This window comes from Chenopodium album, chromosome 9, assembly GCF_948465745.1.
Source record: "Chenopodium album chromosome 9, dcCheAlbu1.1, whole genome shotgun sequence".
In the NCBI taxonomy this organism is placed as follows: Eukaryota; Viridiplantae; Streptophyta; class Magnoliopsida; order Caryophyllales; family Amaranthaceae; genus Chenopodium; species Chenopodium album.
Window position 1 is genome coordinate 17,681,154 of NC_137842.1, and position 25,348 is coordinate 17,706,501.

Sequence of the window (25,348 nt, forward strand, 5' to 3'; positions counted from 1 at the left end):
TTTTACCAATCATTTAATGACACATGTACATTAAACAATTTTAAGAACAATTTACCTGTTGAACAGGTTAATGGTCACCTAGGACCATTGAAAGCAAATTTGTATTAAAGTTCGGATTATTAAAAAATAATAAAAAATTGGGATTATTTTGAGTGAATCGAATAAAGTTGGGATTATTTCTGTCATTTTTTTATTTTTTGTTTAATTTTTTTTTTTTTAAAGTAAAATTGAGTAACACCGTTACATTTGACACCTCGTCTTCCTCATCCTCCTTTAGTTTAGTAGTTCTATCCAAAAAAGCACACCCTCATCTCTCTGCTGAAGTAGCTCCCTCTCTCTCACTCGCTCTCTCTCAATGTCTCTGCCTCTCCCAAGGTTTTACTCGTTTCTATCAATTTTTCAACTTTTTCGTTTTTTATGTCTCCTTACTTTGTTCATTCTTGGGTTTGCTTCAATTTGCATTACCAATCAATTTTAATTCATGGATAACTTTGCTCCAATTTAGCTAACATATTTTCGTCAATTCATGGGTAATTTTGTTCCAATTTAGCTCAATTTGAACAAAAATTTAAATGGTTAGGATTTATCAGTTTGTTCTAGTTTGATTTTGTCTAAATTTTGAAATGTATGAATTATGCCTTTTTACAGTTTTTAGCATGCTCAAATATTGTTCTTACAGTTATATGAAATTTGCTGTTTTCAATACATTTCTTTGTAATTTATTTCATTATTTGCATACAATTTTGTCTTAAAACTAGCAGTCTTCTTTAGATTTCATAATGCCTATCTCATAGTGTTGTTGGGGAATTATTTTATTTTGTTAAATTAAGGTGATATTAATTTTAAAGATGCTGAGGGGAAAGGGAGTTGTAGAATGCCTTTGAGAATTATAAGAAGCGAAATACGTCGAAATGGGAGTAAATTGCCGATTTGCTGCTGAAATTTTGGTTTGAAATACGGTGTATACTGCATAGGTCTGTATAATGAATTATTGAAGTCTTCTACTGATGATTATTTTATGTGATATCTCAGCCACATGAAATCTTTATTTTTTGGTGGGAAAATTGACGTTACTGCGAGTGTTCCTGTCGCTCGTGTTGGTTTTTGGAGGAAGAATGTGGAGTGTAAAGAATCAAGAATAGGAAAGCAGCCTATTACAGTGCCAGCTAATGTGGCAATCGCGATGGAAGGACAGGATCTCAAAGTGAAGGGTCCTCTTGGTGAACTTTCGATCACTTATCCTCGTGAAGTTATACTTGAGAAGCAAGAATCTGGATTTTTAAGGGTTCGAAAGGCAGTGGAAACAAGAAGAGCCAATCAAATGCATGGACTTTTCAGGTATACTAATGTGTGATTTAACCTTATTTGCTCGTTGAAAGAAGTTTGTAGGATGCAAAGCATTTTAGCCCGATATTTGAACGTAACATACTATCATACAAATTCATTATTAGTTCATTTATGCGGGAAATTATCTGTATTACTCAGCAACAAAGCAGTGGCGTCGTTAACCTGATTCATTCATAGTTGGTCATAATTTGAAAGGCTAATAATTCCTCTTATGTTATTGAAGCTTCTTGTTAGTAAATTGTAACTACTGTAGGAATTCCAATGCTTCGTGATATTAATTTAATACTACCTACAGAATAATTTTTGCTGGGTTCTAAAAGAGCAAAAAGAAAACAATTGTTTAGTGCAGTTGCATTACCCTTGTTTTTTATGTAATGCCCCGTACATAGATTCTAGTATACCCAGTGAGCTGTCTTCTGCAAGTCCATTGTCAACTCATTGCTTCAATTCCTTACCACAATACTGCCTCATGGAAACATAAATTGAATACGTTTTTTTATTCTTTTATTTATTTGGGTGTATAATTCTGTGGACTACATTTTGGCAAATTTGCTATAGAAAAACTTCTTATGTGAATCAATGATCCATTTATTGTAGAAGTATCTAGAGTCTGAAACCTCTTGGTTTTTGGTATTGATCATGAGACTAAGATTTTTCAGTGTTAACTTTCACTCTGTAGACTGTAGTCTTATTAGGTGTTGTTACAGTAGAATAATTTCATTTGCATTTGATTTCCTACATTCCATCTTAGGTTGTTTCTTATGCCCATGTTAGCTATTAACATCTAAATCAAGGACCTCAAATTATGCATATGAAATTATGAACGAGTGCAAAACTGCAAATTATTCAAGTTTGTGGATATAAACTGATATGTATCAGAAGCTTTGAGTTTCCCTTTTCCTTACAATGAGTTTGATGTGAGATTAAACAATGACCCACCTAACTTGAATATCTAATATCTTTCTAAAGTCATGGTAGCGAAGCTGAAGTATGCCCTCATCATTTTCATTTTTGTTAAATGCTAAGAATGCATTATTTGTTTGAAAACACTATAGAACTCCTGATTACCTTATATATTGCTAGGCTTCTTAATCTCGGACAGATCTCATAATCGGTACTTTCAAAACAAAAAAAAAAAAATGGTCTACAACTGATGAAAGTTGCTCATATAGCAGACTCCCTGAAAGTCATTTAATTGGGGAATTGAAATTCCAATTTTTTTGAGTATGTAGTTCTGATTATCTGTAGAATTTTATAACATCTTCTTCGCTCTGAAAGTGTGCCCTATCTTCCTGATTTCACTCTCTTTGCTAATGAACTTCTTTTTCTTTTCCATTTCTACCTTTTTTCCCCCTTTCTTTTCTGAATAAGCCTTTCCTTTCCCTCATTTTTTTTGATTAAGATATTTACAAGCACTATCATCCTTGTATGTTCTATTGCTTCATTTTTCTTGACTCAAAATGTGAGAATAACTGCTCTAAATTTGGTCTCTGTTTCCTTGAGATTACAACATAACAAGTTAGTGCTAATAGATGGGATGAAAGACATTGATTACTCGTGAACTCGTGATATTAGCCTTTTAAATAATTTTGGACCTATTCTCAATAATGCTCCCAATTTTTTTGTTTATTTATTTTTTTCAGGACCCTTACAGACAACATGGTAGTTGGTGTTTCTAAGGGATTTGAGAAGAAGCTTCAGTTGGTTGGTGTTGGATATCGTGCAACGGTTGAAGGGAAAGAACTTACATTGAATCTTGGGTTTTCTCACCCTGTTAAGATGACAATTCCAGATGAACTGCAGGTTAAAGTGGAGGAAAACACCAGAGTAACTGTTATTGGACGTGATAAGTCTGTTGTTGGTCAGTTTGCTGCTTCAATTAGGAGCTGGAGACCCCCAGAACCATACAAGGGCAAGGGTGTAAGATACGTTGATGAAGTGGTCCGTCGAAAAGAAGGGAAAGCTGGAAAGAAGAAATGAGAAACAGTTTTTTGTACCTGGTCTTTTGTGCTATCTTACTCGTGTAAAATTGATATTGTACTCATCTGACAAGGAAAGGAATACAATGGCTATTTATGTCTAGTCTGCATTACTTTTCCTGTATTGATTGACTGAGATCATAGTTAACCTCTGCTTAGGCTTTTCATAAGTTTTGAAATGATTAATTCTCAATCTCACTGTTGGCTTTGGGCAAACGGAATACTCACTTTTCATTAATTGTCCTGTGCATCAACAGCGAAACAGTTACAGAGTTGTTGGTGCAACATGTTCATACAGATGTTGCCTAAATTCTTACATTTGGATTATAAGACTTAAATGTCAGATTGGCTTATTAATTCTACAGATTCCGAGCTGAAATGAAAATCTGAAATTATAACCCCTACTGCAAGCTAAGATCGTGCAGAAGAGAAGCAAAAGGCAAGCTGGGCATCAGCGTCACAACTTAAAACGTGCAAGAGTTACTATAGAACAAAAGCCAACCAGATTGTTGGAATTGGAAATTTAGAGTATTTTTATAGCTTGATCCATGATAAATTAATTAATATCATTAGGATATAGTGTTTGATAAAGGAAGGAAACCAAAGGACATTAGTGTAAACCGCAAGAAAAATGTAAAAATCGGGCGAGTGAAGCATGCGCACAGACGTTCACTCACGCCCGATACGGGGCGAGTCCTTTGATTGATTCCTTGTAACCTTCCAATAAATAAGATTGTGCGGTTAATGAGATCACATCTTAAGTAAAAATTGTGCTAGAGAATTAAAGATAACCTGGATGGTCATCCTCCTAAGAGTGTTAATGAGATGAAAGTTCAAAACAACTTTGTTAAGTTAATAATAACCTGTAGAAAAATTCTTAAGCTCGTAAAAATAAAGACCAAAGCTCAAATAACATCATTTTCAAGATTGTTCATATGTAAGCTTGATAATGTTTGTGAACTTGAAATGCTCATATGTAAGCTTGTTCATGTCTATTTATAACTCATTTAAAGCTTTATCACGATTGAAAAATCCTCTAATATCTTAAGACAACTTTAACATCTTTAATTATCTTCTGCTCATACATGTTTGTAAATATTTCAAAATATACATAGGCATGAAAACCTGACCATTGCTTTTTCTTTGTAGAAAGATTGACAAATCCTCAAATAAAATCATATGAATGCATTAATTTCAATATATACATACACACACACACCACATATATATATATAGAGGTAACCCAAGAAATTGTAGAAATTGTTTGACAATCAAACCAATCTATGTTTGTTGCTCATGTTTAAAATTGTAAAATACAATGGGCATTTTCATGAACATAACTCGAACAAATCAAACTCTTAACTAGCTAAGCTCAAAAAAGAATTTTAAAACTAGTTCAAGCTCAAGTTAGATCAAACACTAATCGTTCCCTTAAACCCCCATCTACAACATCAATAAGCAAACTAAAAAGTATGGGGGAATCTTATTCATAAATGTCCAACTATAATTGTTGACATTTAATTACTATACCCTAAGATCAAACTTGGAAATCATTGCCTCTTAGATCTACCATCGATTTTCCATAATAAAAACGTCGTCAAACCTTCCAACCATTCAAAAGTTGTCAAGATCCACATCAAAGTCATTCAAAAGTGCATGATTAATAGGAAATTAGCATATGCTAATATGCAATTCTACATAAACCTGTACAGCATAATGTACTTTTAAGTCTTTAATACATAGTTTTGACAACTATACACAGCCCCAAGTAGAAAGTCGGTTCAATATATATACAGCTTGGAAGCTTTAATGTGATGCATTTGCCAAGAGTAGCAGTGTAGCACTACTACTTTCACCCCAATTCCATTTTTGTTAAGTGAGAAAAAGAAACTTCAAGTCTGCTTCAGTTAACTTAGCCAGAGCAGCTGAAGATCCTCCAACAGTCCTGCACAGTAGAATTGAGTAATTAGGACTTCATGCTTCCCACCTGTTTTTAATTAAACACAGATATAACTCACCCTTCGAAAACTAATTCCTTCTTCTCTTGCAGCTTCAATATTCTTTCCTCTATGGTATTCTCTATTACGAATCTCACAATTCTGCGTGAACATTTCCATTGTCAGGCATCTCATAAAGTCCATAAACTAGGACATAAGGACAAGTAAATGAAAGACCTTATTGGCTTATACTGCCCAATTCTGTGTATCCTATCCATGGCTTGTCGCTCTGTTGCTGGATTCCACCAAGGATCCATCAAGAAAACCTATTATGAAGTATAATTTTGGACAACTGAAACTGTTACTAATGAAAAATAACAATGTACACCCAAAAAAAAAAAGAATAGAAAAGAAAAGAAGTAATTTAGACTATAATATAACTGCTTACATGTGAAGCCACAGTAAGGTTGAGTGCAACACCTCCAGCCTTCAAACTAATGAGGAAAATTCTGCATTCAGAGTCCTCATGGAATCGTTTAATTGCATTGTCTCTGGCAGTGATTGTCATAGATCCGTCCAGTAGGACACAAGTTATGCCAGACTGAGAAATCATTAATCAACTGTGTCAATAAATGGCTACCAATAGCAAGATTGACATTTTTGTTCACAAAAAAATGAGATGTGCAACTCTGGAACATTTACCTTTTTCAAAGAATACATGATCAAATCCAAAAAAGATGTGAACTGGCTAAAGACAATCCCTTTTGCAGAACCATCTCTTTCAATCATAAATCTGATTTCCTCCCTCTAGGTCATTAACGTCCAAAAGTGGAATCAGCAAAGATATAATTTTAGAAGAACAATTTATACAGAGCACAAATACAAAGTGAATACAATTCACAGAAGCAGCAGTTAAATACTAAAAAATTTGGCCATTTGACATTTTGACAAAAGAATCCTTGATCCTCCTTTACAGCAAGGAAGATAAGAGTGATAGCTGATAGTTGATCCACATTAAAGAAAAGGTTCAAAGGGCAACAACCAACTCTTCACTAAGAAAAATGAGTATAATCATAGTTCTCATTTGACTAAAACTGATACCATAACACAATTCAGGGAAGAATAAACAGGAGGGCAAGATTAACCCGCCTATTCGGATACACTTGACCAGTGAGACAATAAGATATCAATTGTGGCTAGATGACAGATCTTCTACTGTCTTTTCTAGGCAAATTGAGGGCTTAAATCATGGCAGATAACAGATAAAACTATGCTGCACCCTCTCACTGTTAACATACTCGCAGATCAACCAATATCTCTTCTTTATATTTGAGTTAAAATTGATGGATTTGGGTTGGGTCTAGATTCACCTCCAATAATGCTGGTGTGGGTCTAGATCTTGTCCGAATTCAGTCCGAACCAGATCTGACCCATTGCCTTCTCTAATTAAGACACTTCTTCCGTGTTTTAATAAGTGTTACACTTACCAAATGCAGTTGTGTTTTAATAAGTGTTACAATTTCTTTTTTGGCAAAAAACTACATTTTAATATTGCATCTCTCTCCTCGCATGGTCCCCAAGATATAGTTCATGTTTGTGTTTTTTCACAGTATTCAAAAAATGGGAGGAGAAAGTGGATGAAGTACATTAAAAGTGGAAAAAAGCTAGACAAAAGTACAAGGTAAGTGGATAATTCAAGGGGAAAAGTGAAAAGTACAATTATAGACAAATGTTAGATAGAGAAAGTGGAAAAAATTGCACAGCAAGTGAATAATTTAAGGTTAAATTAGGAAGGTCAATGAATAAAATTAAAAAATGAAGGTATAATGGTCTTTACATACTATCCAAAAATAGAAACAGGGTCTCCAAATAGGAAAATAGGAACTATAATATGGGACGGAGGGAGCATTTTTTTCCTCACGTTCATTACTTTTCAATGAATTATTAACCCCACTATCTTTCTTTTACAATTTTATATACTCCAACTAACCCACTCACCTCTTCTTTTATCTAAGTCAATTAAATTACCTAAAACTATGTGCTGGTCAAAGTGCAACACTTATTAAAACACGGGGGAAGTAATATTGATGTTGCTCCCATGACATAATAATAAAAACAGTGATGAAAATTAAGTGCACGTAAAAACATTACAACATGATTGGAGTAAGATAGTAAGAATGACAGCATTTTCCCTTTACTTCAAAGAAACACCATCCACTAAATATCGCAGCTTTATCTATGATGATCCAACTCACTCATTTGTTGTAAGATAGCAACCAAATGATGCCCCACGGCCCCCACCAATCAAAAAGCAGATAGATACATGTCACATATATCAAGCGCAAGATCATAACCAATTCCAATCCCTCCTCCCAACACCGCCCCTAAAAAAGCAATACCCTAAGATAAAACAACGGGTTAATGAAATATTTTATTAAAGGAGATATCTAGACTTCTACAATTTTTTATGCCCAGTAATGCAGAATGTATCAATCACATATATAACAGAAATAAAGTATTTCTCACAACACTGCATTCCATGTAAAACCATTTCACCCTACCAATCAATGCCTTAAGAGTGACTAATTCCATACCAATGCATCAATCTTTGTGCTTGTCTGAAAATCATCCAGATGGATCCTGTTCATGATGCTTGAGCTTTTAAACCCATTAACTGACGTCTTTGATCTCTGGTCTACAATGCTTGAATTTGAAGTAAAATCAGCAGTAAGTGGTTTAGAACAAGAAGGGCATGAAGGTTGCTCCAAGGAAGATGAAAACTCAATGAGACAAATTCTACAAAAACGGTGTCCACATGATGTAACCTGTCATCAAACCAAAAAAAAAAAAAAAAAAAAAAAAAAAAAACAAGATTTGAGAGAGAGAGAGAGCAAAAGTCTAGTAGGATAAGAAGCGTGCGAGGTAAACAAACATCGGAAAAATTAACATTTATTTACACTAGGGCAGCCAACGCGCGCGTTGTGCGCGGGGTGGCTAGCCGTTTCGAGTTAGGTTATTTCAACTTGTGTTTAGGAATGGCAATATCCATTTATCACATGTGCATAATTATCACAAGTGTAGCTAAAATCTGGTAGTGTTTGGGTGGATTTAGAAACAGCGAGTACTTTAGGGGTGGACGATTACTATTGTTTTTCATTACTGTTTTTCGTTAATGGGAATAATTATTGTAAATTATTTTTAAGTAGTATTTTAAGCTTCCTATGACATATTGATAACATAAGATGTTGTGTAATAAATTAAATATGGCCTCCATTGAGCATATGAAAAGCTTTTTCACATTTATCAATTATCATCTTTATTGCCGGTCAATTATTACTTTTGATTATATGACAACTTAGAGAAAATGTTGTGAGTGATATAGATCAGAATTGTAGCCTTGTGAACATTAGGCTAACATTTTCAGCGACATTCCAGGCAACTCTGACTTCATCCAACTCTTATTCACGTATGCTTGCATTCGCATACAAAATCTCAAGCCAGGGTAATACTTATGAGGATCCAAAAACTTAGCAACTTGAAGCCGCATTATAGTTACATAGAACTTAATAATCTACTACATTTTTTTATCTCTTCAGAATTAACTAATATTTATATCTCTGGCCTTTCTTATCCTTAGGTTGTCTCCTACTCTCCTCAATCTAAGGTCATTTCCTCTCAAAACTAAAATTGCTATAGCAAGAGGTAGCATAATTCTTGAGAACTTGTTGAGTGATAGCTTGAGAATATCTTTGGGGAACAATCCTTGCTTAACCATCTTTAGAATTAACTAATATTTATATCTCTGGCCTTTCTTATCCTTAGGTTGTCTCCTACTCTCCTCAATCTAAAGTCATTTCCTCTCAAAACTAAAATTGCTATAGCAAGAGGTAGCATAATTCTTGAGAACTTGTTGAGTGATAGCTTGAGAATATCTTTGGGGAACAATCCTTGCTTAACCGCTATAGTAGTGCCAACATTTTTGCCGATTTAACCAATTTACAAGCTTATATAGTTATTCAAAGTAACAAACAACTAACAAACTATCAAAATTGAAAATATAACAAAGGAATCAAACCGAAAGCCACACTCACTCACACAAAAAGTATTTTAAAGAAAATTTTGCCGAACAAAGAGCCAAGAATCAAGTCCTCATAATTTTTTATTTATATGCATTAGGTTGGTCTACGTTTCAAACACAAATGAAATTTCTCTTAGCATAGTGTTGTGATATGTAGTATATTATAGCATATAAATTCACACAGAAATAAAATTAATACCTAGAAGGATTCTACTTAAAAATTTCAAATGTACTCCGTATTATTAAAGCAGCCAATAGGACATCTACCCACCAAGTCTAGTCCAACCATAAACCAAAAACTTGTTAATGTCCAATGAACCCCAAAAATTAAATCAATACATGAGGATTATACAATTGCAAATGAGCTCTAACAGAACCACTTAATTTTGGTAATACCTACTATAGTTTGAAATTAATAGCAGCCGGAAACTTGCCGGAAACTTGTTGATAATAACCTCAATCTTTACACAAAAAATGTGAATGCTCACTATGATTCGTACTACAATATTAGGGGTAAAACTTAAAATTATTAAATAGCATAATAATATTATAAAGATATGACCAATTGGAAACTTATTAAACAAATGAGTAATAATTGAAGACTCTAACTTCTAACGTGGGTAGGATATATATGGAGGTTTGAGTAACTAAAGACCAATTTGTATCTGCCATGGATGGAAGACCCTCAATTATTGTAGGTGTTATAGCTAGGTCTTCTTAAATAAACCGGACCTCCAAATTTGTAATAAAGGGGTATATAATTGTGACGCCGCTTCATTTTTAACTACCGTGGAAAACTGAAAAAGCTCAAGAGTATCACGTACTTCAATGCCTCAATGGAGATGGAGATGAGAGAAAAAGTTAAAAAATGCTAAGAGTAACCATACTTCAATGGAGAAGATGAATAGAGATGGAGAAGAAAGAAAGCACCAACTAATTAATGAGTAAGGAAATGTAACGTGTGGCAGGAAAAAGTGTAGGAAGGATTAGAAAGAATTAAAGATGAAGGTAAGAAGGTAAATAAATATTTTGAAGGGCATAATAGTCTGTGCACTATTCATAAGAGTCATTTTCTACTTTTTATAAAGTAGGGATTACACAGAATCATATACTTTGAATAAATTCAGACTTGATTACCATTCAAAATTAACTGTCTCAAGCTGAAATTGACCAGGCCAGGCCTACCAAGCCAGAAATTAATATGCCGTTCACCGATTTTTTTTTTAAAGAAATATCAATGGACCTGAAATGACCTAAATGGAACCAAATTTCTTATTATTTGAATAAGAACATAGATATTAAAATCAAAATTTAAATCTTAGAGTCTTACAATTTTACAATTCATGCATATCCATACAATTCTACCCAACTTTTCAGAGTTCTCTAAAGTAGCAAAAACCTTACAAGCTTAAAACATGCCTACAAAGTTATTTATAAAAATTTATTGTCAATTACTGGTTATTTAATGGGTAAACAATTATTTTCTAATAATAATTAGGTTTTTAACTTTTATTTTAAATATATTCAATGAAATTTGGATATGATACTTAAGATTCTACGATTTGATTATGAGAGCCCATTCCGATTCAAAGAAGAATCTCGATTTTGATAACTTTGATAAGACCTGAACCAAATAATCTCAAGAATTTGACCTGAACAACCCATATTCCACTTCTATCTATGATGGCAACTATGCCAACAATGACCTTAATAAAACTCACAAACATCAAACCTTTGATTTCTCCGATTAAACTTTCAGTTGTCCTAAGTTGTCTTCAGCCAATGTTATAAATCAAATCTATAAATGTAGTGCCCTTAGGTATGATTATTGTGCTTCGTTTCCAATTCCTTAAACCCAAAAATCCAGATTCTTATCTATTCAAAGAAAAAAAAACGCCCAAACTCAAATCTTCAAACCCACACTCAAATAAATCCTTGGTGAGAGCTGTAATTATTTAGTTCAAAATGTTTCAAATACTCTAGCTACAACATAGGTCTAACATCACTGTGTTTCCCAGAGGTTGTGACATGCCAGTACGTCAATAAGACATCAAATTCACAACAGACCGAATACTTCTCAAGATTTATTTTTGCAGATGTTGGATAAAAGAGAGTGATTTATATGTAACCACGCAGACCAATGAAAAGTGAAAGACTTAAATTTGATATAGTTGCTATTAACCTAGCAGGAGTTCAAATAATCAAATCTTACCGTAAGATCCTCAATTGGATCATGACAAATGCCACATGCTTGTTCTCCATTGTCATCTTCCACCACACTTTCATTCCTCAAACTATTGGCACGAGAATATACCACAAGATATGGATGGTCAACCGCCTGTACCAATTGAAGGAAAAACAAAATTCAGATTTCATCTACAAAAACTCCATAACTCCATTACACTATATACAATGAAGTCTACTAAGAGTCTGAGATATTCTCACAAAGAATCTTTTTTTTTTTTTTTTTGAAGCATTCTCACAAAGAATCTAATTTCCTGATTTCAATGATTCTCAGCAATACTGGCAGCTAGCTAGAATCCAATCTGATAGGCCAGTAGCATCATGTACCTCCACCTATTCTTATTTACCATATCAATTGCTTCAGAACAATAGGTAAATTGGTCAATTTGATGCTGACCAGGTAGCAAAAGAAATTGAAGATGCATCCGTTTTTGATATTTTATGTGTCACTCACAACATGTTAGATAGGTGCATTGATTAGGTAATGAAGAAAAAATAAAGAAAATGAAGATGAATATGGATGGTACACTTGTACAAAGATAAAGTAGTGATAATGCAAAGAGAAAAAGAGTGACGGGAATATTATTAAGGGTAATGCATTACCAAAGGGGTGGTGGGTAACTATATTACCCCCAAAATGATGGTAATAGCTTCCCATTCATCCTTCCACCAAACAAAATCACTGCCTCATTCCATTTAGCACTTTCAATCTCATTAAATTTGGTATATGAGTGAAACCTAGAATCAATACAGTACTCTTACACCAGCCTGGCTAAGATCGAAAGGGACAAGAATGAACTAGCTTGACATCTACTAAACCTACTAACCTGTGTTTTTTTCACAAATTCCACCAGCTCCAAATGAGCACTTGCTTTGAGTTTAACTAGGAATGATACTAGCTAAGGCTTTATTTGCAGACCATCAACATATAAGCTGCTTCTTTCCTTTCTTAAAACATAGCCTTCTCCGTGCAAACCAAAATAGATAAAAATAAAGAAAAAAAACCAAATACAGTTCTTATAGAGCATATAGGTAAAAAGAAAAAAACAATTCAGAGATAAGAACTTGCTACGTGTATTTGGAGTGCAATTAAGTCCAATAGTGGGCAAGCCTGCTTTAAGTACACTCATAAGGGAAGTTGTTCATCAATGAGAAAAGGACTCACAAAGGAGGCTACGAGAGCAGCAAAGTCTATTCTGCCAACAGGTAACATAGACAGACAGATATATAGTAGAGCAAATAAGAACCAAGGAACGCATACTAACACCACTAACTCAGCTTTGTTGGCCTTAGGCTAAAGAGGTTTGGGCAAAGAAACCAAGCAGGATGCTAAATTTATGATGCACTGTTACAAGCTGAAAAATCAGACTTGTAGAAATGAGGAAGAAGATGACTTGGGAGAACACTGGAAACTGGTTGCTTTAGCATTTAGAAAATATCAATACATAGGCAAGTTTTGACTTCCTTCCCCAGTTCCCTTTCACCTTACATAAATTCACTAACTTTCTCTCCACAATCCACATCAACACAAACCAACTGATATTGTCATACTCATACCTATAGTACCTCCCCCTACCCCCCGCTCCCTTCATGCTAGTTAATTACATGTAATTACATAGTTACAGAAAGTGTTGGAAAGAAATTTGATATTTGTGCCCTGAGCCATGGGCTTTAAACTTGACCTCTAAAAGCTAGATCACTATTAAAGATGGATCGGTGTTATTAATTAACACAAAAGACCCTTTCACGAACTAACTGAAAGTGGAAACTAAATAGGTAGCCATAGATGGTATATTAGTCCATTTAAATAGTTAAAATCAGGTACTAAAATAACATAAGGTGGACCGGAGCTTTCTCCTTTACCTCCATAGACCTTGATTGATGTAGCGTGAGTAATAAAGAGCTTAATGATATAATGAATGAAATCCTATATAAAGAGGCCTTACTTAGAGAGGACATTAGATTTTGATGAATCAAAGTCACTGATAGTGTGTAAGATTAGTTAATGATTCCTAATTCAAAGGGATTTTTAGTCAATCTTTTATCAAGATCATAACTTCTTTTCATGTAAAAGTCGTATTAACCCTAAATATTTGTTGACTATTTTGCTTGAAAATCTGAAATTCATCGAAAACCTTCAGAATTGATTGAAAAAACCTTCATAAACCCCACCCCTACACAGTCTGCCTCCCAATCCACCATCCTTTGATAGATATATGGACAATAAAAAATAAAAGACCTGAGTCACTGATAGTTATACTAGCTTTACAAAACAAACAAACAAACCAAGAACAAAAAAAAAATGTAATGCAAAAAGACGACAGAATACTTCACCTGCCGCAAACGCGTAAGTAAGTCAAATATATGAGCATAATTATTCATCAGGGTTCCTGTCTTAACATATCTGCAAACAAAAGAGATCAGAAAACTTAATATTACTACTTTATAGTATAAATAAACTTGATTTGTAAATAGTCAGAAGCAAAATGAAGCACTTGAAGAAGCACATAATACAAAACACAATCCAGATTGGTAGAATGTGCACAATGATGCAACTAACTAAAAATATTGCCAATGTAACTCAGTAATTCACAGTATTTTATCTTTGAGACATGTAATCAAATTGGCTAGCTCAATTGTCCATGATTACTGCACACAGCAAAGTAGTGAAGGTTGTGTTTCAAATTGAAGTCAATTGTAAAACTGCCTCTGTGATATCCAATAGGATGTACACCTTATTAAAGAGCTAAAAAGTGATCATATAACAACCAATATCCAAAGTATATCCAAAAAAATAAATCAAAAATTTGGAGTCCTGATCAAGTAGAACGCTCTTCAGAATACCACAAAGATGAACTAATACCTGATACAAACATGTGGTCACATTGAAAACATCAACAATATTCAAAAACATGATAATGACAGCCAACTTACAAATCAAAAAACTTCACTTGGTATATTTTTACGCTTCACTCACCAAAATATAAAATTTAGAAGGGATTTCAGTCTCACTCAGGGAAGCTTGAATCGAGACATCAGACAACTTCATCAAGGATTTTTAAATTAGCTTAACTCAAATGGGGGGGGGGGGGGGGGGGGGAAGGTGTCAAAGGAAGACGAAGAGATATAAGCATGTTCGAAGGAAATTTTTACTTCGTTAATCAACAAATTATTAACGTATGATAATGCCTACTGGAAATCTAGAGCATGTTAAACACCCAGCTAACATAAGCCAAAAAGGACTTCAAACTAAGCTAGAAGACCTATTAAAAAGATATCTCCATGTCCCATTAATAGTGACATATCATGAACCACAAATTTACCCATCTCTTACCACGAAAAATCACAAGAACCTTGGGAGCACATGTCCTTGTTTCTTTATTCAAGCAACATCAAAAATATAATTGTTACTTGTGTTTGGATCAAGCAAGACACTTTATCATGTTAGTATCAACATTGGTTTTTTCCTACTTTCCTTTAAATCTATAAATCATCAAGGCCTGTGATAGAAATATGAAAAGATATTAACCTAAATATAGTGATTTAGGACGAAATAACCATGACTATACATATATCTGAACCTAATAAATGGAAAGAAGATAATATTAATAGACTCTAAGACAATTTAAGGTTAACCAGCACAAAAGAATGATTAGAAGCCTAGAAATCATTATAAAGGAGCAGAAGAATCATCTATTAAGCAGTTCTAAATGACTCAACTGAAATAAAGATATACACTCACGTGTTAAATTGGGCTTGACTTTCATTGTACAATGAGTGATAATAGTCTTCTTCTCTAATATCCAAAGAATCTCGCCTCAACGACACCTTATTGATAAAAAAAACCAAGGATTAACAATGAACAAATTACAAGAATCATACTAATTCTAAACTTTGTAAAGGAAGAACTCACAATCTTTGATGGAAGAGCAAGATCTGAAGCCCTGCCAATTTTAGTACGTCTCAGCAAAATGCTCTTGAGAATTTTGTGCTTCAGCAAAAACATGGCTCTTTGTCCATCCCCGGAATTCCCATGCAATTGTATTGGTGTCGCCACATTCTTGCATATCAAAAGCAGAAAATAAGTATGTCTAGTACAAGATCTGAAGATAGTGGACATCCACAATACTTCAGAAAAGGGGAAAATGGAAGATGAAAAGGAATCCAACAAGTAGGATACTTTGTTCCACCAGCAAAAATGCCTCACAGATTTGTGACTGCAACTTTTACATTCGCCAGAAGAGCTGAACAAGAAAATAGAATATTAGCTTAGAAATCAAATTAAACTTCCTCCATTACTCAAGTGGCATCATTTTGACTTTTTACAATTTCTTATAAAAATTTTGACTGTGCTCGTTTATTAACATTTAAAATAAATTTCATTATTTTAATTGGTGTTGAGTTACTCAAAATATAAACTGTTAATATTTTAATGGTTAAAGTAGTGTGTTGGAATTCATGTCTAGTCAAAATGATACAACTATTATAACGAAGGTGGTATAATGAAAAACAAAGCAAGAAAACACCGCCTGATTATAATAAATCAAAGTTTTTGTAGTACAAGCAGAAAAGATATAACTGACAAAGCCATTCATTCCCCTACAACATATAATCATTTCCTATGACAATAAAACTACAAGAATAAAACGTAGTTTTTCAAACATACTGAAACATATCCAATTTTTGCTCAGTAGTTCAATTAGGGAAGAGATAAGCAAGTAATTCAATCGGACAGAAGAAGATAAAGTAAGAAAATGATATCCACATTATTTATTGTACTCAGAAGTTGGCATATGCACAACTTCTTTTAGTAAATTCAAGAGTAGAAACAATTAGAGTGATGCACAACTTCTTTTAGTAATTCAAGAGTAGAAACAATTAGAGTGACAAGTATATATTAGTATTTCATCTTCTCCTCCTAGAACTTAACAGTCATTAATGTCTAGGTGAACCCTTCAACACCTCAGGAATTAATAATGATGATGAATAAAGTAATCCCAGCATCCAGATTTTATTATAATTTAAACTTTTAATTAAAATATGGTATTGGGCTTTGTAAAAAAATAATTAATATGACCAATTTTGGCACCCCCATTCTCTAAATACATGACTCCCCAATGGCCCATCCGGAATAAAAGAGTAAAGGCAGATATGCACAAAATTTGATCAGAAGAAAGAAATTTTAAAGCATAAGTTATCTTATTACCTGTAATCAAGTGTTCTGCACTCACAATCCTTGCACAAATAATACGAAAAAGGAACAATTTGTAGAAAGCGGATCTGCATGTCAATGCTGAAAAGATTTAATACAAAAATATTTAAACAAAAACCTTAATAAATTAGGCAAAAAGAAGCTTATACTTCCTCTGTTCTCTAAATATTGCTAGATTTCTCCAATTGGGAAATTTCAAATTTATTGCTACAGACCCATTTTTTATAATGTGTTCTATCTATCTCTCTCCTCATCATATGCTCCCTGATTTTATTTCTCTCTATCTCTTTCTTATTTCTTAATATGTGCCAACAAGTAGGTAGCAATATTTAGACAGCAGTGGAAGTATGAAATAATATATACAGATGTGCCATTTGACAGAAAATAGAGTAGACAACCAGTGAATAGAGCTCTCCAACACGATTCTGAAGAGGAGTACCACTCAAAGCCCACTTGTAAGAAGATTGCAATGCAAGAACTGCCCTGGCAGTATTGCTACGTCTATCTTTGATGGAGTGAGCCTGATTATTGGGCAACAAGTGAAAATAGAACAGATTTAAATACTTCAGTGAACATATAGTGAGACCAAAAGGAAGAAAAAAAATAAAAAAAGACAAAGCTCAGAAGAAAAATATATACTTTGAATACATTCTAATGTCAAATCCACTTTCACAAATCTAACCTACAATATTCTCTGTTACATAAACTCCCTGTTTACTCTCCATAACTCCTTAGATAGAGACTCAGTGATTTAATGAATCAATTAGTAGTAAGGACGTAATGATCCCACAATGTGCTCTGATATAGCATCTATGCCTTGCCAAGGCAATTCCCAGTATACTTGTACTTTCAGTGACTAGCCATTAACAACTGGTATGCTTCATTTTCCAGCCCACTTAGAGTGCTTATACTCCTAAGTCATCCAAGAAAGCCATTGTTCTAACGCGTTTGGCACAAAACAGCCACACTACTCCTTAGACTGCAAACAACATCATCACAAAACAGAAACTAAAGATAATGTGTCTTGGATTGTGCCCAATACTAATTCCATTCCAGTTTAGCATTTATATTTGATTCAAGAAAAGTGACAACCAAAAAAGCCATTCCTAAACTTGCCTATTCAAGTAGCAGGCACAGTCTTGCATATAAACATACCTAGACGCAAATTTTAACATAATACTGTATTTAGGAAAACCCCCTACTTCCAACAAATGGACGTGGAAAACGAAGATAAACATATGCTGGTAGCATGAATATGAAATTTAAAATTCATGGTTAGCTTAGAGAGGAAGAAGGGAGATAGTTAGGGGTAAAGGAAGGGGTACTGTTATATACAGAGGACCTTGAGAAAGAGTAAACAGAAATTTGTTGGTAATTTAATTTAATTTGATTGCATTGTACGCGTAAAGTGTCTAGCCACCCAAAAGACTGGGACTATAAAGCACATTTGATGATTCAATAGCATCCAATCACAATATACTGTCATTTCCCTTCAAATTCTCTTTTTCCTCATTTCTACAAATCTGATTTTCCATTCTGTTACAAAACCTTAACTAAAATCAGATCGGATAAGATCAATCACAACACATACAAATAAAAAGAAGAAAAAAAAACAGATTGAATCAATAAATAACCAACTGAACTAAAGATAACCTAATACAGCCTATATTATAATACTATGAAGAACTGATTGGTGTTCGCTGCAAGAAAACACAAGACTCTAGCAAGATATACTACCTTAGAGACCTTCAACACTAAGATATATGAAAGTTATACTGACCTCATCCAATACAATACGCTCCCATTTTACAGAGTGCAGAGCTGACTTGCGAACATTCGCCTCAAAATTGTCAAGATCCTCCTCATCAGATTTACTTCCGGATTCTTTTGAGGGATTATACACTTTACCACTCTTCTTATTATCATCTTCAGTAGAAACTTTCAACACTTTCCAGTGAAGTTTCTTACCCTTTTTCTCTTGCTTAGACTGCTTCTCTGTTTTTCTTGCATGAGGCCCACAATAATATTTGAGATGAACAGCCATTCTCCGCTCATGAAATAACTTACCACACCATTTACAACTCTGCTTGGGTGGTAACACTTTGCGATAATCAGCCTCTATTGTGTTGTAAGTGGTGATTATAAAATCATACTCTGAAAATTGTAGAGCATTCTTTGCTCTCTTAGACCCTTGATAACATAGCACTTTTGTGCTTCCCTCTACGGTAAATCGCTCAATCTCCCTTTTCCACTGATTTAAAGCAGACGCGGGGCAGATAATAAGGGTACAAGTAAGTTCAGGAGGTGCAGAAGATGACCCAGGCGACGACAATTTATCAGCTCCGCTATTGGCTCGGCGGAGTTCTCGTTTAGCAAGCACAAGTGCGATTGCCTGAACAGTTTTTCCCATTCCCATCTCATCTGCAAGAATTCCCCCTCTAGTCACAGATTCTTCTTGTTTCAACGCCCATGTCAGCCACTCCTTCTGAAACCGCAACAACTGCCCAACTAGCTCTGAGGGTTCCTCATGCATTTCATCAATCAGCTCGTTCTGCTGATCCAAATCAACATCAGCAGTCATATAACTATCAATCCATTTCCTATGTTCTGCTTCCCATATATCATACATATATGTTGGCCTCATGTCCCCATTCTTCTTTTGTATCATTTGCCTTTTCATCTTATTTACATCAACAAATTCAAAGCCACTAATACCCTCAAAAGTTTCAGCTCCTGGCTCAATTGTGTTCTCTACTTCAGCAATGGGCTCTTCATTTCTCATTTTCTCTTTCCTAGAGCATTTTTTCCTTTTTTTATTGACCTTTTTTGTATTTCTTTCATATGCGTCATCCAATTCACTATCATCCAATTCACTATCGTCAAACTCACTATCATCCAATTCATTGTCATCGTCTACTATGCCAACGTAATCAATATCTGACAGGAGTGAAGGCTCACTCAATTCTACGATGTCGTTGCCATCATCTTGAACTGAAAGGAACAGATAATCATATCAATGATACATTCTTGCTTTCAACTACAACCATAACCTAAACTGAAATAAAGCAGAATCTTTTTCATCATCATAAATGCCCGGATATTAGTCCACAACTGTTGATTCCCAATTACTGGACTTGACAGGGAAAACATCCGGTATTCTTGCATACCATTGTAGCAAATCATATACAAATAATAATATCAATATAACATGCTAAAATATAAAGTCCCACTTCCCCCATTAGGGATGACAATGAACCTAGCTAGCAGAAGAATCACCCAAGCTCGCGCTAAAGTTTTTCAGGCTCAACACAAGAGGCTCTTCAACAATCTTGGAATATTTTGAACTATTTAAATTTATATACTTCACATATTATTAAAACTTAAAAACTTTAAAAAATCTTGTTTTGCCTATAAAATAATTGAACCCAACTATAATTAAAAGTATGTACCGACAAACGTGCCAAAATGAAATGTATTAAATATCAACAAAAATGAAACAGATGAAGTATGATTTACGAAATTCATTCATGGACGCAATTACAAATTACATCAATAAAAATGATTTCTGAATAAACAAATTCATTTCACTCTATCAATCTACATCAAACCCTCAAAATTATACCCAATTCAATTAATCAATTACAGAAGAACATAAAAACAACAATCAAAATCATCGGAAAATTTTCAAAAATTAGCACCAACAAAAAATAAAATCAACCACAAACAACAACAGCAAATTTCGATAATTCCATAAAAGGAGAAGAATTATACCGTCGATCGTGGGCTCCTCCAGTACACGATTAGAGCGAAGCTGCATTTTCGACGATGAAGAGGAGAGAGATTAGGGTTTCAAAAATCGGAATTGATGTCACTGAAATGGGGAATGTGAACGGTAATGGTACCAGTGAAGTGGTGGGAAAGAGTGACGGCGGGAAACGGTCCCTTTTTTTTTATTAGTGTGTTTTTCTTTTCTTTTTTAACTTTTGTTTTTGACTGGACAGTTCTATTCCAAATTTTCAATAGGTACCAACTAGTCAACTACAATCAAGGCAAAGAATATCCAAGAAGTTTCGTGGTTTCCAAAAAAAAAAAAAAAAAAAAAACTAATATAAAAAACGGTTTTTCCACCAAATGCCTAAACTCTTTAAAAATTCACCAAATACCCTCAAGTTTTCCAAAATTCACCAAATACCAGTGACGTATTGTACTTTTCACACCATGACCTTGGAGGGCCCCTGACATTAGTGAACCGTTAGTGCAAAACTTAATTCACCAAATGCCCTTATTTTCTAAAATTATTACACAAAATGCCCAAAAATTGATAAAAATTACACAAAATACCTCTATTTTGTTTAAGGTACAACGGCTACTTTTCAAATTTGGGAACTAGTCGTTATTTTGCTCTCTTATAAATACTCTTGAATGTACAAGGCTTAGCAATCCTTTTTTCACCAAAGTAACCACAAATTAACACACTATGAGTTATATTTCTAGATCCTCCTCCTCAATGCATGAGGTTTCTTACATAAGAGTGGCAAACAAATATTGTGTTTGTGGGAGAAAATTTGCAATTAGAAGTTCTGATTCATCATTAAATCCACAAAGGCTTTATTACAAGTGTGATGCGTGTAACAATTTCAAATGGTGCAAAGTTGGTGTTGAAGAAAGTTTGAGCAATCAACAGCAAGAATGTCAGAGTAGGGGAAGGGGAAGCACGGACACAAGGGATGGGGAAGGACAGATGAATATGCATGAAGAGTTGAAGCAATTAAAGAGGAAGATCAAAAAGCAGCAAAAACTTGTTAATGTACTCATAAAATTAGGAATAGTGTTGGTTGTAATCATTGTAGTTGTGTTGTTGAAGTGATTATGTTGTAATAGCTTGAAAAAAATGAATAAATAATAACACTAGTAGAAAAATGGTAATTGGCACCGAGTTTTGGGCGGGTTTTTAATAGAAGAGTATTGCCACCGATTCAAACCGAACCGGTGGGAAAAATGTTAATCCCACCAGTTTTGGAGCGGTGGCAAAAGTTTTTTAAAAAAAAAAAAAAAAACCCGGTTCATTTATCTCTCAACTCCAACTTTATAACCTTAAATCCCTTATTACTTGCTTCTCTCTCCGCCTCCTTCATTCCCCATTTCCTCTAATCTCATTCTCTCTCCTCTCCCTTCTCTCTCCTCTCCCTTCGATCTCCTCTCTCTCTCTTTGTTCTCCTTTCATTTTCGATCTCCTCTCTCTCTCTTCGTTCTTCTTTCATCTCCCCTTAGATCTTCTTTCATCTCCGCAACAACAGCCGCCGCCGCCACCACCACATCATCACCACCACAAAGTTCGACCACCGCCGCAAAGCCCACCAACATCAACATCAACAACAATTTCTGGGTACAACTATTCGAGATTAGGGTTTAACTTATGGGTTTAATTAGATTGTAATCGATTTTGTTGGATTTCATTTTGGATTTAAGTAATCGATTTTGGATTTTAATCGATTTTTCTGGGTTTATTTAATCGAATTTTGGATTTTAATTCGATTTTTGTGGGTATAATTATCCGAATTAACTGGGTTTTGTAATTTAATTCGATTTTTCTCGTTTTTTCTAGGTTTAATTTTGGGTTGATTAATCAATTTTAATGGATACATGCATGTGGTTTTTGGGTATTTTTTTATTTTGAGTTTTCTAGGTTTTTTTTTCGGGGATTTTGTTTTTTTTTTCAATTTTTTTTTATAATTTTGTGTTTTCTAGGCATAATTATCCGAATTTAATTGTTTTTTTTTTTCAATTTTCAGTTCATGAGTCATCTTCTTCGAATTCGGGGTTGGAGGAGAAAATTGATGGCCGATACTGCTTGCTGCTTCTGCAATTCAGCTATTGAGCTCATGCTGTTCTGCTTCTCGTCGAATCCATTTGTTTATTTTTTTTTTATTTTTTTTTGTCAAGTGTAAAATTACAAATTATGAATTTCAATTATATTATGTATTAATGTATTATGTATATATATAACTGTAGGCGTCGTTCGAAGTGCGCCTACATTAAGCATGTTGTGAATATGTTTGGCACTCATAGGAAGTGAGAATTGACATAATACGATTAGGGACAAGGAAAGTAGGGAGCCGCCAACAAGTTTTTAAGGAACTTGTAAACCGTTCACGGATCATAAAAGGCAACCACGATAAGGGACAACGATAGGCAACAACGATTGACCTGTGAAGGTGACACCCCATTCATAATCCATGAGATTACTAACTCCATATGGTTCGGAACCACGAAAGGAGGATCGAGGATGATGGTACGAAGTGAGTCATGGAGTCACATTCGCCCGTATTGGCCTCTACTCGATTCTTATAGTGAAAAATGATTCGTGCGATCTCAAAGGCATACAAACAAAATATTTAATTCGCTCCAAACTATTATTATGCTAAATTGGTTGAATATTAATTCAACATATAATTCTAAAATATTGTGATCACTTTAATTACTAACAAGATTAAAAAGGAACCTAAACCGGTTGTCCAAATTATCTTATTAGGCGTGATTTTCAATTACATACTCCCTTTAAACATGCAATATAGTGATCATAATAACAATAGAATAAACATTAATATTGGAAGAAATTTAACAATAATAGCGTTAGTCAAATCAAATATAAAATCAACCTAATCATGATACTAGTAATATTAAAATAAAATAAGAGTAATTAAATTGATTAATTACTCACATTCCGCACGTTCCTTTAAATTGCTACATCATGAATAAACTGTTAGTAACTTCAATAAAAAATATAAAACAAATGAAAATTAAATTAAATTAATTAAAAAGTAGAGTTGATTTGGTCCAAACCCTCAGTTATTTGTACCTTTCACGCCTTGGTTTAAGGACGGAACCTCGGGTTAAGTATAGACTCCTTGGAGTGCTTAAGGGAAGAATGATGTAATTAGGAATATATGTTTGAGGCTTAAAATATGAGAGAAAGAGAAGAGAATAATTTTTGGTGTAAAAGAGAGGAAGAGAGAAGGATGTCTTGCCCTGAACTGCAGAAATGAGGGTCTTATTTATAGGGAAATTGAGTGGAGGGAACGCGCGGAACCCTAAAAAGATAAAAACTCTAAAAATCAACACCGCGACACGGCTGAAAACACCGTGACACGGTGCCAAGCACCGTCAGACGGGGGGAAATCCCGTGACGCGGTGGACAACTGGAGTGACACGGAAAATATTTGACCTACGGGAAGTGAAAACGCGTGAAGGATTTACGAGGAAAAGACACGAGAAAATTCCGTGACACGGCACACGTACCGTGACACGACAATGTCCACTGTGGCATGGTACAGTACACCATGTCACGATATGGGAAACCTAGAAATTACACGGAAAAAGCACCGTGACACGGTGAGAAATACCGTGTCACGGCAATAGGTACCATGCCACAGTGGAATTTGGCGCGAAAAAGCTTAAAAAATGGCACCTTGACATGATGTACAGTATCGTGTTACGGCACTAGGCACCGTCAGACGGGGGAAGGCACCGTCAGACGGGGCACACTCCCGTGACACGGTGCTTTTGCACTGTGCGCGGTGATTCCAGTTTTTTATGCGTTTTTAAAATCATCATAACTTTTGATCCGTAACTCGGAATAAGGCATATAATATATCATTGGAAATATTATCAAGTCTAATTTCCATCCTAATTTGAATCAGGTCAAAATGATTTTTAGATTATAAGATATGTCCGTTTTAGTGGAAGGGTGTCGGTTTTGGGCCGAGTTTAGTGTTTTGCTCATATCTTTTTCGTTATAGCTCGGAATTGGGCTTATGATATATTGTTGGAAAGAATATTTCAAGGCCTATCTAAAAAAATAATAATTGGATCAAAATTATTTATCCATAAAATCATTTTCTCTCGATTTTGCGATGTGGACACGAAAAGTGGAAAATAGGTTATGGTTTAGGGAAATGAGCTAGAAATTGGATTGGTTCATGAAATATATTGGATAGAACATGGATTTAAGTACTCCAAAGATTAAATACTCAACCCAACCAATAATGGCGGTGAAAGGTGTTCATCATCGGGTTTGGTTTTGGGGAGACATTTTTAGGTGTCTACAATAACATTTTGGTGATTTTGAATTTCAATTATATTTGGTGTAGCATTTGGTGTGTAATTACTGATTATAAATTTCTATTATATTTGGTGTTTTATGAGTTTTCTTCTAGTTTTAAAGGGAAAAAAGACAAAAAAAATATTTTTTGGACATTTTTGGCACCGGTTAACCGATGCCAAAAGGAGGGATTATATTTTTTTTTTGGTATTTTTGGCACCGGTAAGTTTTCCCACTGGTTCAAACCGGTGGCTTTTAATGCGATTATTGGCACCCCCCAAATTGACACCAGTTCAAAACCGGTGGCATTGAGGGGTTTTGAACCGGTGCCAATTTTGTTTTTTCTACTAGTGGAAGACACTTGTTGATTCCAATTGTCTTAGCAATTTCATCATTGAAACCCAAAAATTACAGCTCACCATTTTGTTCAAAAAGATGCTGCCTAAAAAT

The 25,348-nt window shown here is 34.4% G+C and overlaps 2 protein-coding genes across 2 annotated transcripts; one reads left to right on the plus strand and one right to left on the minus strand.

Annotated features, from left to right (window-relative positions):
* Positions 1-238: 238 nt before the first annotated feature.
* Positions 239-3,496, plus strand: LOC145558453 (large ribosomal subunit protein uL6c). The gene is made up of 3 exons (XM_081619701.1): positions 239-375; positions 1,033-1,338; positions 2,991-3,496. Exons 1-3 carry the CDS (start codon positions 356-358, stop codon positions 3,325-3,327), a joined length of 663 nt encoding a protein of 220 aa, XP_081475827.1. The 5' UTR covers positions 239-355; the 3' UTR covers positions 3,328-3,496.
* A 1,154-nt stretch (positions 3,497-4,650) lies between these two features.
* Positions 4,651-20,813, minus strand: LOC145558454 (DNA repair protein RAD16-like). Its single transcript, XM_081619702.1, has 15 exons — positions 20,569-20,813; positions 18,578-19,788; positions 17,196-17,318; positions 16,792-16,865; positions 15,766-15,829; positions 15,499-15,645; positions 15,328-15,413; positions 13,920-13,989; positions 11,554-11,679; positions 7,858-8,088; positions 5,966-6,070; positions 5,712-5,864; positions 5,501-5,589; positions 5,345-5,425; positions 4,651-5,271 (listed from the first exon to the last, which is right to left on the minus strand). The coding sequence occupies exons 1-15, from the start codon at positions 20,612-20,614 to the stop codon at positions 5,199-5,201; spliced, it is 2,679 nt and encodes an 892-aa protein (XP_081475828.1). The 5' UTR covers positions 20,615-20,813; the 3' UTR covers positions 4,651-5,198.
* Positions 20,814-25,348: the final 4,535 nt, after the last annotated feature.